Source organism: Echinops telfairi, unplaced genomic scaffold (assembly GCF_000313985.2).
Source record: "Echinops telfairi isolate 266 unplaced genomic scaffold, ASM31398v2 ScPeMD7_3533;HRSCAF=4204_1, whole genome shotgun sequence".
Classification (NCBI taxonomy): domain Eukaryota; kingdom Metazoa; phylum Chordata; class Mammalia; order Afrosoricida; family Tenrecidae; genus Echinops; species Echinops telfairi.
Window position 1 is genome coordinate 26,506,039 of NW_022107432.1, and position 11,998 is coordinate 26,518,036.

Below are 11,998 nucleotides of genomic sequence, written 5' to 3' on the forward strand. Positions count from 1 at the left end.
GGAGGAAGAGTGGGGGAAGGAGGGGAAAAAGAAGGAGCTGATACTGGGGTCTCAAGTCGAAAACAAATGTTTTGAGAATGATGAGGGCAACATATGTACAAATATGCTTGACACAACTGATGGATGTTTGGATTGTGATAAAAGTTGTATGAGCCCCCAATGAAATGATTTTAAATAAATAAATAAAATACAATGCACTGCCAGCACTGCAGGTTATGAAAAACATATGGCATATGCCCAGATATCAAAATTTTCTCTCAAATACTAAAGGTTCGTTAACGATTGAGTTAAATTATGAACATTATCACAGAAATTACATTCTGGGAGAGTCTTTTCATGCTTTGGTTATTTGTTTGTTTTCTCCAAATTCCTGGTTTAATAAGGATTTTCTTACTTGGGGTCCCAAATGCCAGGCTGTTCACAAAAATAACCCACATATTCAATGTATAAACATCATTCAAATGTTGAAAAGCAAGGGTGCTACTTTGGGGATTAAGGCGTGCCTGACCCAAACCATGGTGTTTTACATCACTTCAGATGTGTGTAAAAGTTGGACATTGAATAAGGAAGACCAGAGAACAATAGCTGCATTTGAATGATGGTGTTGGTGAAGAATATCAACAGTACTGTGGATGGCCAGAAGACTAAACAGATCTGTCTGGGAAGAAATGCAGCCGGAGTTCTCCTCAGAGGCAAGGATGGTGAGATTTCAAGTCATTTGGACATGTTATCAGGAAGGTCATTCTCTCGAGAAGGACATCGTGCTTAGTAAAGGAGCTAGGCAGTGAGAAAAGAGGAAGGTATTCAACACGATGAATTGGTACCGTAGCTGCAACAATGGGCTCACCTGGAAGGGCCATGGGGAGGATGGTGCAGGATCAGGCAGTGTTTGCTCAGGGTCGCTATGACTCAGAGAGCTCAGCAGCACTAACAAGAACCATTTCACACCAAACAGAACATGACATTTGTGTTGAACAGTTCCACGCGGTCCTCACACTCGAAATTGCTCTCAGGTAGCTAGCTGATCAACTAAACGAGACTGGCTTGGCAGTTAGGGAAGCAACGAGTGAACTCATTTATGGATGGAGATAACTATACTTTGTCCCACACAAGAGATTATTTTGCAGACAGCTGTTAAAAAACAATCCATCTTTTTGGTGGTTAAGTCGATGAGATACCACAATTTAATGCAAAAATTACAGGGTAAGACTTAACGTGACGACCAGGAGCATCACAGGGTGTGACAATAGGCACAGGGCAGTGTGAACTAAAGAGTGTGGGAAGGACAAGGACAGGGAGAACAGTGAGCAGGTGTCGAAGAGACTAGGGGTGATGATCTGGTGACAAATTTGATCTTAGGCCAGTGCCTCGGTAAGAAAATCATAGGATAAAACTTCTAACCCCCATATGAGTCATCTCCCATTGGCCCACTCTCATCCTCTCTGTCTTCAGTCTCGTTCTCATCATCCTGATCAACTCCAGGCGGTCATGTCATGGTCATCATCATCCAGTGGGTCCCAAACAATCGTCTACACCGCCCTTAGACTCTGTCTTTACACTCAACTCATCTTTCTTCGTGGAGCTGATGCTCTGTTTCCATGCTGACTTGATCACCTTCATCTCTCCTTGCTCGCTCTGTTATTTTTCCACTTGCCCTCCCAGGTTTTCCAGCAGAGGCTCTACTTTTTGTTTTGCGTGGGTCAACTCCATCTTCATGATCAATAATTTCCTTTTATTTTGCTGGACTTGGAAGGAGACCCCTACTATCCACTCCTGGAATCGAAGCTCCTTTTGTCCCCTTGTGAGGTGTTTTATGATACTGCCATTTGGGGAGAGGTGGGGGACAATAGTCCAAGCAACAGAAGGAGGAGAAGCAACACCAGCTGAGTAGCTGAACATCCTGTTAAAGGTCACGGTCTAAGACAGAAGAAATGCTGAGTAGAGGAGACAGAAAAGATTGCTCTCCTACTGACCCATACCTCTCCACTGCGGATCATTTCACACTGGCCCACCTCTCGTCATTCAGATTAAAACCTAGAAACTGCCAACCTCGCCTGCTCCAGAAGCCCTGGCACTTCTCTAAGGAACATACCAAAAAGAAGCAAAGACTTTATGAACAGAGCAACCCTATTATGAAGCTTGTCCCCACATCAAGACAGCTTGACCACAGGGTGTTCAGATTTCCAGGAAAGACATGGGAGTTCATAGATCGAGCATCTGTCTCATCGGGAACATTGATGGTCATGGTGTTCATCACATAGCTGTAAAACATAGCTTAGAAGCAAGAAAAACATTAAAATAATGAGCTCACACAAGCTGAGGTCCACTAACACATATTCCAAATCAATTGTAAAGAGAAGGCAGAAGGGATTGGATTAGAAGTTTCCTCTATTTCTCAGTTCAAGAGGGAGACGCAAACATGCTTCTGTCCAAGTCAGCAATATGGCTGCTACCTCTAAGTCTAGGTCACCTTACCTCAGTCACTTTATTTTGAATCCAAAGCACTGCTTGTGGGAGACACGTTAACCCCCAAAAGGCTTCAATCAATATCAGAATTGATAAAGGATGTGTGCCCACACACGGTTCCGTCAATGCAGTAATTAATTATTCCTGGTGGTATGCCTTAGGTCTTCACAATCCAATTTTGGATATCCATGTAAACAAGCCTTTCAAAGATCACTTTAGAAATAGACCAGTGTGATATATGTATGTATATATATACATACATATATATATATACACAGTCCTTGGAGAACTGGAGGAGAAGGCATCGAATTTCCAGCAGTTGTATCTAACTTTAGTAATCATATCTATCATGTGACTAAGAGTAGGTGAACACAGGGGGGGGGGGGGAACGACGACTCAGCTTGTCCCTAGGAATGAGAACATTAATGTAAGATCCGCAAATGGAGTGCAATGAGACTATTTTATAAACTGTGGACAGAATAAAACATGACTTCTACAACATCTTCATGGGGTGATTTTAATGTATGCACAAGCAGATCAAGTAGACCATTTGCTGGCATCCCTAGTCATAGATATACTCAAGGAGTCCAGGAAAGGCTTGCATCTTCTCCCTGGGAAAGGGAAGTGACATGTGCTTGGTATCAACTTCTTTGGGGCACTTGGGATACTTGCTTGTCTGTAGGGAGACAAAGATGCCACCCTTACTATTCTCTCTAGCCACAGGGTCCTGACTACTCCCACCACTAGCTTTTATCTTCCTCATCCAGATAGCTCTTAGAGGAGGCGTGCAGTGAATAATCTCTCCGGTGCCTTTGTTAACTGCACGCTATTGCAAAGCTGGTTTCTCGCCTCAGCCTTCTCTGTCTTTCAGCCCATGCCCCTGCCTCCTGCTTCTGAAGAAATGGACCGCAGCATGAGCTCCTTCAGCTCGCCAACCTCAGCGCCCAAGTTTCTTAGCATCTGCCACCCCACCTCCACTTCTTTACTTTACTACACATGGCCCTGTGTGAGGCTCAGGGCTGACACTCCCCCTGCGTTTTCTAAAGCATGCCCCACCATATTATCCCCAAAGAGTCCTGATAGTATAATGGGTTATGTGTTGGACATCGGGCTGCTAAGTGCAAGGTCAGCAGTTCGAATCCACCATGTCATGTCATGTCATGCCATGTCATGTCCTATCATGTCAGAGAAAGCTGAAAGGCTCTCCAGTAAAGATTTACAGCCCCCCTGGAACAGTTTAGGGAGCAGTTTACTCCACCTTGAAGGGTCACTATGCATCGGAATTGACCCCATGGCCGTTGGACTTACGCCTCAAGAGGTCCCTGCTTGTGTAGTGGGTGACACCTTGAACTGCTGCCCACAAGGTCAGATGCTCACATGCACCAGATGAGCCCATCTGCTCTCACTGAGATTTAAAATCGTGGAAACCCAAAAGGGATGTTCTACTTTGCCCCACGGGCAGGCTGCGCTGAATTGGAATTGACTTGGTGACCATGAATTTCTATCGTCCTTCCTTGCACACGTCCCACTTTTCATACAGTGGCCCTCACCTGGGCCCTTTAGAATACCCTGGGTCCCCTGATAACTAAAAAGAAAAAGGGAAATGTCCCTCACCTTCCATCTCCCATCAGTCACTCGTGTCCTCCAAAAACAGTTCACTGAACGTAAAATGATGCATTTGTCTATTCAAAACGCCAATTGCTCTGGGGTTTGTTGAATCACAGTGGCATGCTGCCCGGGAAGGTTGGTCCTTCTGGAGGTAGAAGCGAAGCTGGAGCAATGCCCCAGCGACCAAGCAGTTTTGCAGGACTTTCTTTCACATATGGATCCCAGTCAAAGGAGATTGTTGGATATCTTGCCACGATTGAGATTTTGTTCTTGTAAACCAGGTCTGAAATCTACTAAGACTACATGCTTGTATGTGGAAGATTTTAAGGCGGGCTAAAAAAAAAATATCGTTTTCAAATCATGTAAGGAGTTTGGGGACTAATTGATTAGAAATGTAGAAAATATGACACCTTCCAATTAGCTTGCAACAACTGATTGGCATCAGAGAAGAGGGGAATTTTCGGAAGAGTCTCAACGATAAAGAATTTTGCATAATCGGTGGATGGACCTCAACAGTGACTTTCACAGTCTAATAAGAGGACTCACTGCCTTGGCAAGATGTCCAACAATCTGCGTTTTCGTGAGTTTATCTTACAGGAGTATTTTGTCCCCTGATCATTGTTGCAACTGTACTTTGTACTTTCCCTTGGACTCATCTCTCTAAGACAACATACCACTGTCATTCAGCAAGTGTGAAATAGGTGACATTTTGAAAAGACAAGTGTACGTATGGATTGTGATAAGAGTTGTATGAGCCCCCAATAAAATGATTAAATTAGAAAAGAAAAGTGAATAACTTTAGGTTCATTTTTCTCCCTTGCTCCATGAGATAGGAAGAGGTGGAATTTTTCTTAATAACGAGATATCTGAAGAGTCTACTATGGTTTAAAGTCATAAACTAGCACTGTCAATAACATCTGAGAGTACTGTGTACACCCGGCATTCTGTTTCCTCCTGACAATTCTCTGTGATGGGGAATTGCACCTTGACGCACTATCTGTACACTTGTCCTGCTATCAAAACAGAGGTTCCACTTATATTTTCCATGAAGGGGTCATTTAATGTTGACTGTGTCTCACAAAGTAATTTGAGGTCTAGCATATCATTTTGGAAATAGAATCTGGCAGATACCACAAGATGAGACATGCTGAAAACATTTATACTTTCATCCAGCTGTATAGCAACCTCCCACACTGTAATTTGTTCTAAGCCTTGTTGCTTCAATTCTTTCGCAGTATTTTGTGCATCTGCCAACGGTATTTGGTGTGTTCTATTGTTTCCATTGTATTCTAGCAATTTCTATCATGATAAGGAGGAACTGTTTCTCCAACAATAAATTGATTCTTATCTTTAGCTTCTAAACCTTGTATCTTTATGTTTAGAGAACCGGTGGAGCCCTGGAATAAAGATCATGCACGTAATTCTAAAGAGCACTGACAGTGGTAAATGATTCTCTGTGCTCTGCTTCCTTCGCATGAATTGATCAGGATTAGCGGGACTCCAAAAATATCATTAACATATCACGCCAGTGCATAAGCTTAGAAAAGGGATTTGTCTATTGTTTTGGTTTTTTAAAATCATTTTATTAGGGGCTCATACAACTCTTATCACAATCCATACATATATCAGTTGTGTAAAGCGCATTTGTACATTCATTGCCCTCATCATTCTCAAAACATTTCCTCTCCACTTAAGCCCCCGGCATCAGGTCCTCATTTTACCCCTCCCTCCCCGCTTCCCCCTCCCTCATGAGTCCTTGATAATTTATAAATTATTATTTTGTCATATCTTGCCCTGTCCAACATCTCCCTTCACCCACTTTTCTGTCGTCCGTCCCCCAGGGAGGAGGTCACATATAGTTCCTTGTAATCGGTTCCCTCTTTCCAACCCACTCTCCCTCTACCCTCCCAGTATCGCTTCTCACACCACTGGTCCTGTAGGGATCATCTGCCCTGGATTCCCTGGATCTCCAGTTCCTATCTGTACCAGTGTACATCCTCTGGTCTAGCCCTAATGATCTTGATCATTTCAATTAGCACTATTTGGGCTGGGCAGAACTCATTGAGATGGTTTTCCCTCATCAGGTGTCTATTGAAGAGCCATGAGGGGAGAATTAGCAGCTCTTCAATTCTCTTGTTCTCCAGTGCTTGTGTATCAGCCATCAGTTTGTAATTTCACCGTAACAGGCAGTAAGGCACATACCCAGCTTGTGAGGAGGAATTTGGGGAGAACGTGTTCGTTGCTATCCGTCACTGAGGACAACTCATTGCACTGGGATGAAGGCACAGCTGTGCCGAGAGCCTTGGCCAGTGTCTCCAGGTTGGAGAACACCCCCTTTTACATTTTTCAGGTACACTCTCTGACGGTGTGATCCCTAGAGGAGCAAGGCCTGACCTGTGTCAGGAGCTTTATCAGAGCCAGGATGGCCCGCCATTCATGTGAGTCTCTGTCCTCCATGTTGCTTGGGTTGTGTTTCTGAAATGTGCAGTTTTAGTGTCCAGACACTTTTCAGAGCTAACTGGGGAGAAAGCTGGTGACAAGTAGGAGCCAGGGCTTTAAGGGGAGGGCTGCTCTTACTTTTTTACTGAGGGAGGAGGGGTAGGTATTCTAATAGGTCAAGGGAGAGGGCCACAGGAAGAAAAGCAGGAGATGTGTGAGGAGAAATAACAATGGAACATGAATGAAGCAATAAACGAGGGGATTTAGAAAACGCAGGTGAGGTTTGAGCCTTGCCCCTCGCCAGGAGCCACAGCTAGTTGAGTAATGAGAGGCGGTTGGTGGCAGATCCTCTGGAACGTTGGAGCTGAGGCTGGAGCGCCGAAGGAGTTCACGCGAGAGCCCATTTCCTCGGAAGCTGGAAGAACGTAACCCACGTGCTAAAGGATTGGGCAAAAGGGAAAGGTCCGAGGAGAGAAATGAAACTTAGCAACCATCTACAGTTAAAACAGGCCCGCGTTAGGGTCTCCTCGATTGGAGATGACTCCCCCCGCTGCTTCTCTGGAGCTAACTGGATGGTGAAGGCAGAAGCTAGGGTTGGAGTAGTCGGGGCATCCTGCAGCCCAAAGGGAACGAAGGAGTGAGAGAGGCATGCCGGTCTCCATTCAGATAAGCGAGTACCTACGTGAGAAGATGCGAACCTTTCCTTGACACCTTGAGTTTACCTACTGTCATGTCTGATGTCCAATTGATCTGGTTATACAGTCATTGAAAGCCATCACACGTAGACTTCTTAGAATGATGCCCCTTTTCTGTTCATATTTTACAAAACAGTCTCATTCCTCTTCACAAAGCTCTACGTGTGTTATCATCACTAGCGACATGTGAGTTCATTTATGGTCAGAGCTCGTCTAGACTCTTTCTTAGTCAGATGACAGACAATATGACTTACGTCATCTTCCACTGTGGAAAACTTGATCCCAACATCAAGGATCCATTGAAGTGATGTGCTATCAGGCTTGTCCCCCATTTCTCCAAGGGTAATCTATTTTCCTACTCTGTTACATACTGGGTTGCTTCTGAAAGTGGTCTTTTAAAGGCTTGTTTATATTGACATTGGAAATTTGCTTTGTGAGGACCTAAGACACACACACACACACACACACACACACGAATAATTACTGTATTGATGTGATTGTGGGGGAGTCCATGCCCAACCACACACTTCATTTACCAACTCTGACATTGATTGAAGTCTTTGTGTGTTTACTGTGTCTTCCCCAAACAACATTTTGTCTTCAAAATAATGTAATTGAGTGACTGCCTCAGAATGTATGTCTTGTGAGGACTCCCATCAATTTTGACTCCTTTTTTTATGAAGGATACATTTTTGGGGGGTGGATTCTGATCTCTAGGCATATGACATATGTTCCTCAAAGCCTGCAGCCCTGGATGCATATGTAAGACACATGGTTAACGTTTAGCAGATAGTTGCTAGTGTAGTAAGATCAAATGACAAATGTATGCAGGTCCCTCACCTCTGCCTGTTCCTCCCTCAGTCTTATATAAAGTTTTATTGACATATAATTCAAGTTTCATACACTTCAGTGGTTAAGTATATTAAAGAGAGTTGTGCATTCCTTACTCCAATCAATTTTAGAATATCTTCTTCATCCATGTATCCATTGTTGTTAGCTCCCCATTTTCCCCAATCTCTCCTGTTCTAACCCTACAAAATGATCCAGCGATTTGCTGTCTCTATAGATTTCCCTATCCTGAGTTTCAACAGCGAACATCATTCAAATTTAAAAAGAAACAACAGTAGCGACAAAAAGGAGCAACTACAACAGAAGAAAACACACAGTAGAACCTCAATCCAAAAGTTAGAAATAAATAAAAACTAGGACAAGCTGAGAATGGGTTAAAAGGAAAAAAAAATTTTTTTAAAGGATAACTTGTGGGAAGATGTTAATTTTACCCTAACTGTATCTACAGCAATCAAAATTCTGATGCACTCTGGGGCAAGACTACTCATATCTTTGGTCAATGGACCAGAGAAATTCAGCGGAGACTTAGTCCATATGGGGGCTCTGTAAACGAATTTTAGGCTTTCACTTATAGCCTAATGCAAACCAAGTGCTCAGAATTTAAACTCCATCTATGATCTAGAATTTTATTGATTATTTGATCACTCTGATTGGTGTGCTTCCTCTGTGTGGACTTAGGGGACATCTCACTTAGATGGCTGGCTATTTTTTTAAGACAAGCTTTTAAGATCTTTTTGATAGCCTGGGACCCCCTGATGCCTTCACCATACTTTTCCCACAGCCCCCATATCTTCGGTGACTTCTTCAAGCCTCCCTTAGTCCTTTTGCCCTCCCCCAAGCTCTTGGGACTTATTCAGAGTAGGGCCATAAAGTCCATTGGCAGCAGTACTGGAGCAGGTGAAGTTTAGTTTGGAGATTCAACCGAATTCAGGGAGTAACTCCCTTCTGACAAATAGTGAGGATGATCCATAGAGAGAATATTTAAAATATCTCAATAAACAGAAGACTCCCATGTACTCTTTGCACTTTTACTCAGTTTTAAGAAAAATATTATTTTCTTATTATTAATAATAATTATTATAATTATTAATAATTAATTAATTATAATTATTTATGATATAAAATTATAATCATTTATAATAAAAATAAATGATTAATTAATAATTGATAATACTTATTATTATTTTCTTATTATTGTGATGACTAATGTCAGACTCCATTCCTTTGAAGAGACTTAATTCAGAAGGTGGGTTTGCTAGAAGTATGTTGTCTTTAGGGCTACCCTACGACCACCTCAAAGCTCTATGGATTTAGCGTGAATTCTTTGAATCCTCTACAAACCTATGAGGCGGGTTCTCAGATGAGATAGTTGAGGTTCAAGGACCGACTTGCTCTCAGATGATTGCTACAGTGGCAGCCCATTAGGGGCAGACTCAAGGCAAAGGCTATTCTCTTGGCTCCTCCTTTTCTGCCTTTTTATATCTTACAACGAAGAACAACTAGCACTCTACTATTCAAGAGAAATAATGGTACATATCTTAAAATGAAAGAACCCCGGTGGAGTCGTGGTTATGTGGTGTGCAAGGTCAGTAGTTCAAAACCACCAGGAGCTCCTCAGGAGAAGGACTGGGTTTTCTCCTCCTGTAAAAAGTTACAGTCTCAGAAACCCACAGGGCACTTCTCCTGTCATATAGGGTGCCTCAGAATCAACTCGATGGCAGCGAGTTTGGATTTTGGGGGCTTTATCTCAAAAAGAAAAAGGAGATTTTTTAAGATGCTTACATGAATGATGGAATAAATGATGATAGGACTGGGGTGGGCTGAAGCCTTGTACAAACCCAAGCCTTAAAGGAGAGGCAACATTTTAACTCTAGATGTTCAGCTGGGAGTTCAGTTAAGCGGAAGAAAGGAGAGACTAGGAAGTATCTTGTTAAAGATTATTGGGCAGAAAGTCTATGGGAACATAATGTCCTGGCCCTGAATTGTGAAGGATGTCTTTATCTGTGTGCTAGAATTGGTGCCTGGACTGCGATACACAGGGAGCGCCAGCGTTGTGTGGGTGCTGTTACCTAGTGAGGACATTGGTGCTGCTGGTCTCATTATGCACTTTCCTTACCCACCTGACCCGCTGCGCTTCTGGCAAGATGGCTCACAAGCAAGCATTCTATTTGCACAAGTACTCTGTGTTAGACAGGGTTCTCTAGAGAAACAAAACCAGGACACTAATAATGTTTTTTATATATTTACATAGATAGATAGATAACATGAGAAATAAACAATCTATAAAGAAGTACAAATAGCTCAGTGCAACTCACTTCCGTGAGACAGCTAGTGTGCTGGCAGTCCTTCAAGTCTTGAGAGCCACCAGGTAGTCCTCCGTAGAGCCATTCAGGCTATCCGGCCACAGACAGCAAAGAGCAAGGCAGGTCACCAAGAGTCGACCAGATGACAGGGTCCAACAGTCCCGAGCTCAAGAGATGTACAGTCCAATGGTGTGGCGAAGCAGGTCTTGAAGGAAGCTAAAGTTACAGCGACACAGTCCACGGGTTAGGTGTCCCACAAGTAGCGTAGCTTGCAAATGGAGGCACAGAACGAGCAAGGCAGCCGCACACTGGTGCGATGATCAAAAAGCAAGAGAAAGGGAGGTGAGGTTCGCTGAGCTACTTATCTCTCCACCCTTCAACCAATCTCACATGCATTCATTGGCCAGATTGGCACAACAAACCTACCTATCATATACTCCAATCAACATTATGTGTACCAGTATGTCATGTTACCCAGAAAACTTTCAAAACAAGTACCCCAAACCCATATCATGTCTGAAGAGGAATGGAGGAGACTTGGTGTTCAACAAAGTCTAGGCTGGGTGCGTGATTGCGTAATTCACAAGCCAGAACGACACATTCTTCTCTTCAGGTGACCACTTTCCAAACGAGTAACAAAAATGAAGATTATATAGGGATTTCCAATGAAATCTTTTTCAAGTTTCATCTTTCTGTGTTGACATGGTGTTGTGTTCAGTGAATATGTGAAAAATATACAAATCATCCCTCCACACCTGTACATGAGCGGTATTCTTCACAGCAACAAAGCTGGTTAAATGTAACTGTAAATAGATTACTTATACGGTGTGTAAGGGATAATTAACTTTAATCTGGCTTTTTTGGTTGTGTTTGTATAAGTAAATTGCCTGTTGCACTTTTACCTGTTGCTTTTGTGTATAATGAAGTTTCTGTGTTTGGTTTGTTACTATGAGAAGTTATTGGTGGTGGGGGGCGGGGCGGGTCAGGACTCCATGTCCTTAAATTCCGGCTCTAAGGTTACCCATGACTTTCCCTGAGACTCACCTATTTTTCTTTAGGAAATCTAGTATCTACCTCTTCAGGTCAGCTCAAATGTATCCCCAGAGCACTGAGCTATGTGGGGCTGTCTGAGAGAAGGTCAGCCCTGCTGGATCTGTCCGTTCTGCTGTTTCGTATCCACTGGGTGGTTCTACTGAAGATGATCTTGGTTGCTTTTTCCATCCAGGTCCAGGTGCAGCTGCAATGGGATCCCGTGTTGGAATACCAAAGTGAACGCTTTTTAAAATTCACATTCCTGGGCTCACCTACTGTTTCCAAAGCACAATGTTCATGGGTCCAAGGGAATACTCAGCTCTTATCCAATGTCACTTTGACCCCTGACTTCCATCCTGAATGTCCCTCTTTCAGAAATTCCTATTTTAGGGACTTCATTTTCCTTTCCAAAATTCCTCCTTTTTAGTTCAGTGAGAAGCAGCAGCGATATTGTGTCAAGAGCCCAAGGACTTAAACTAGATGTCTCAAAGAGATCGCCTCACTTAAATCTCCAAACTCTCCCTATATGCCAAGATAAAAGGACGTAGCAGCCCTTTAGTAAGTCCTCATTTGCAGAATGTCATGTTACAAGTTGATTCCCAGGGA

General features: G+C 43.1%; 1 protein-coding gene across 1 annotated transcript; it reads left to right on the forward strand.

Moving 5' to 3' along the window:
- Nucleotides 1-10,201: 10,201 nt before the first annotated feature.
- On the forward strand, nt 10,202-10,977 carry LOC115871193 (cyclin-dependent kinases regulatory subunit 2-like). The gene is made up of 2 exons (XM_030886921.1): nt 10,202-10,241; nt 10,802-10,977. The coding sequence occupies exons 1-2, from the start codon at nt 10,202-10,204 to the stop codon at nt 10,975-10,977; spliced, it is 216 nt and encodes a 71-aa protein (XP_030742781.1).
- Nucleotides 10,978-11,998: the final 1,021 nt, after the last annotated feature.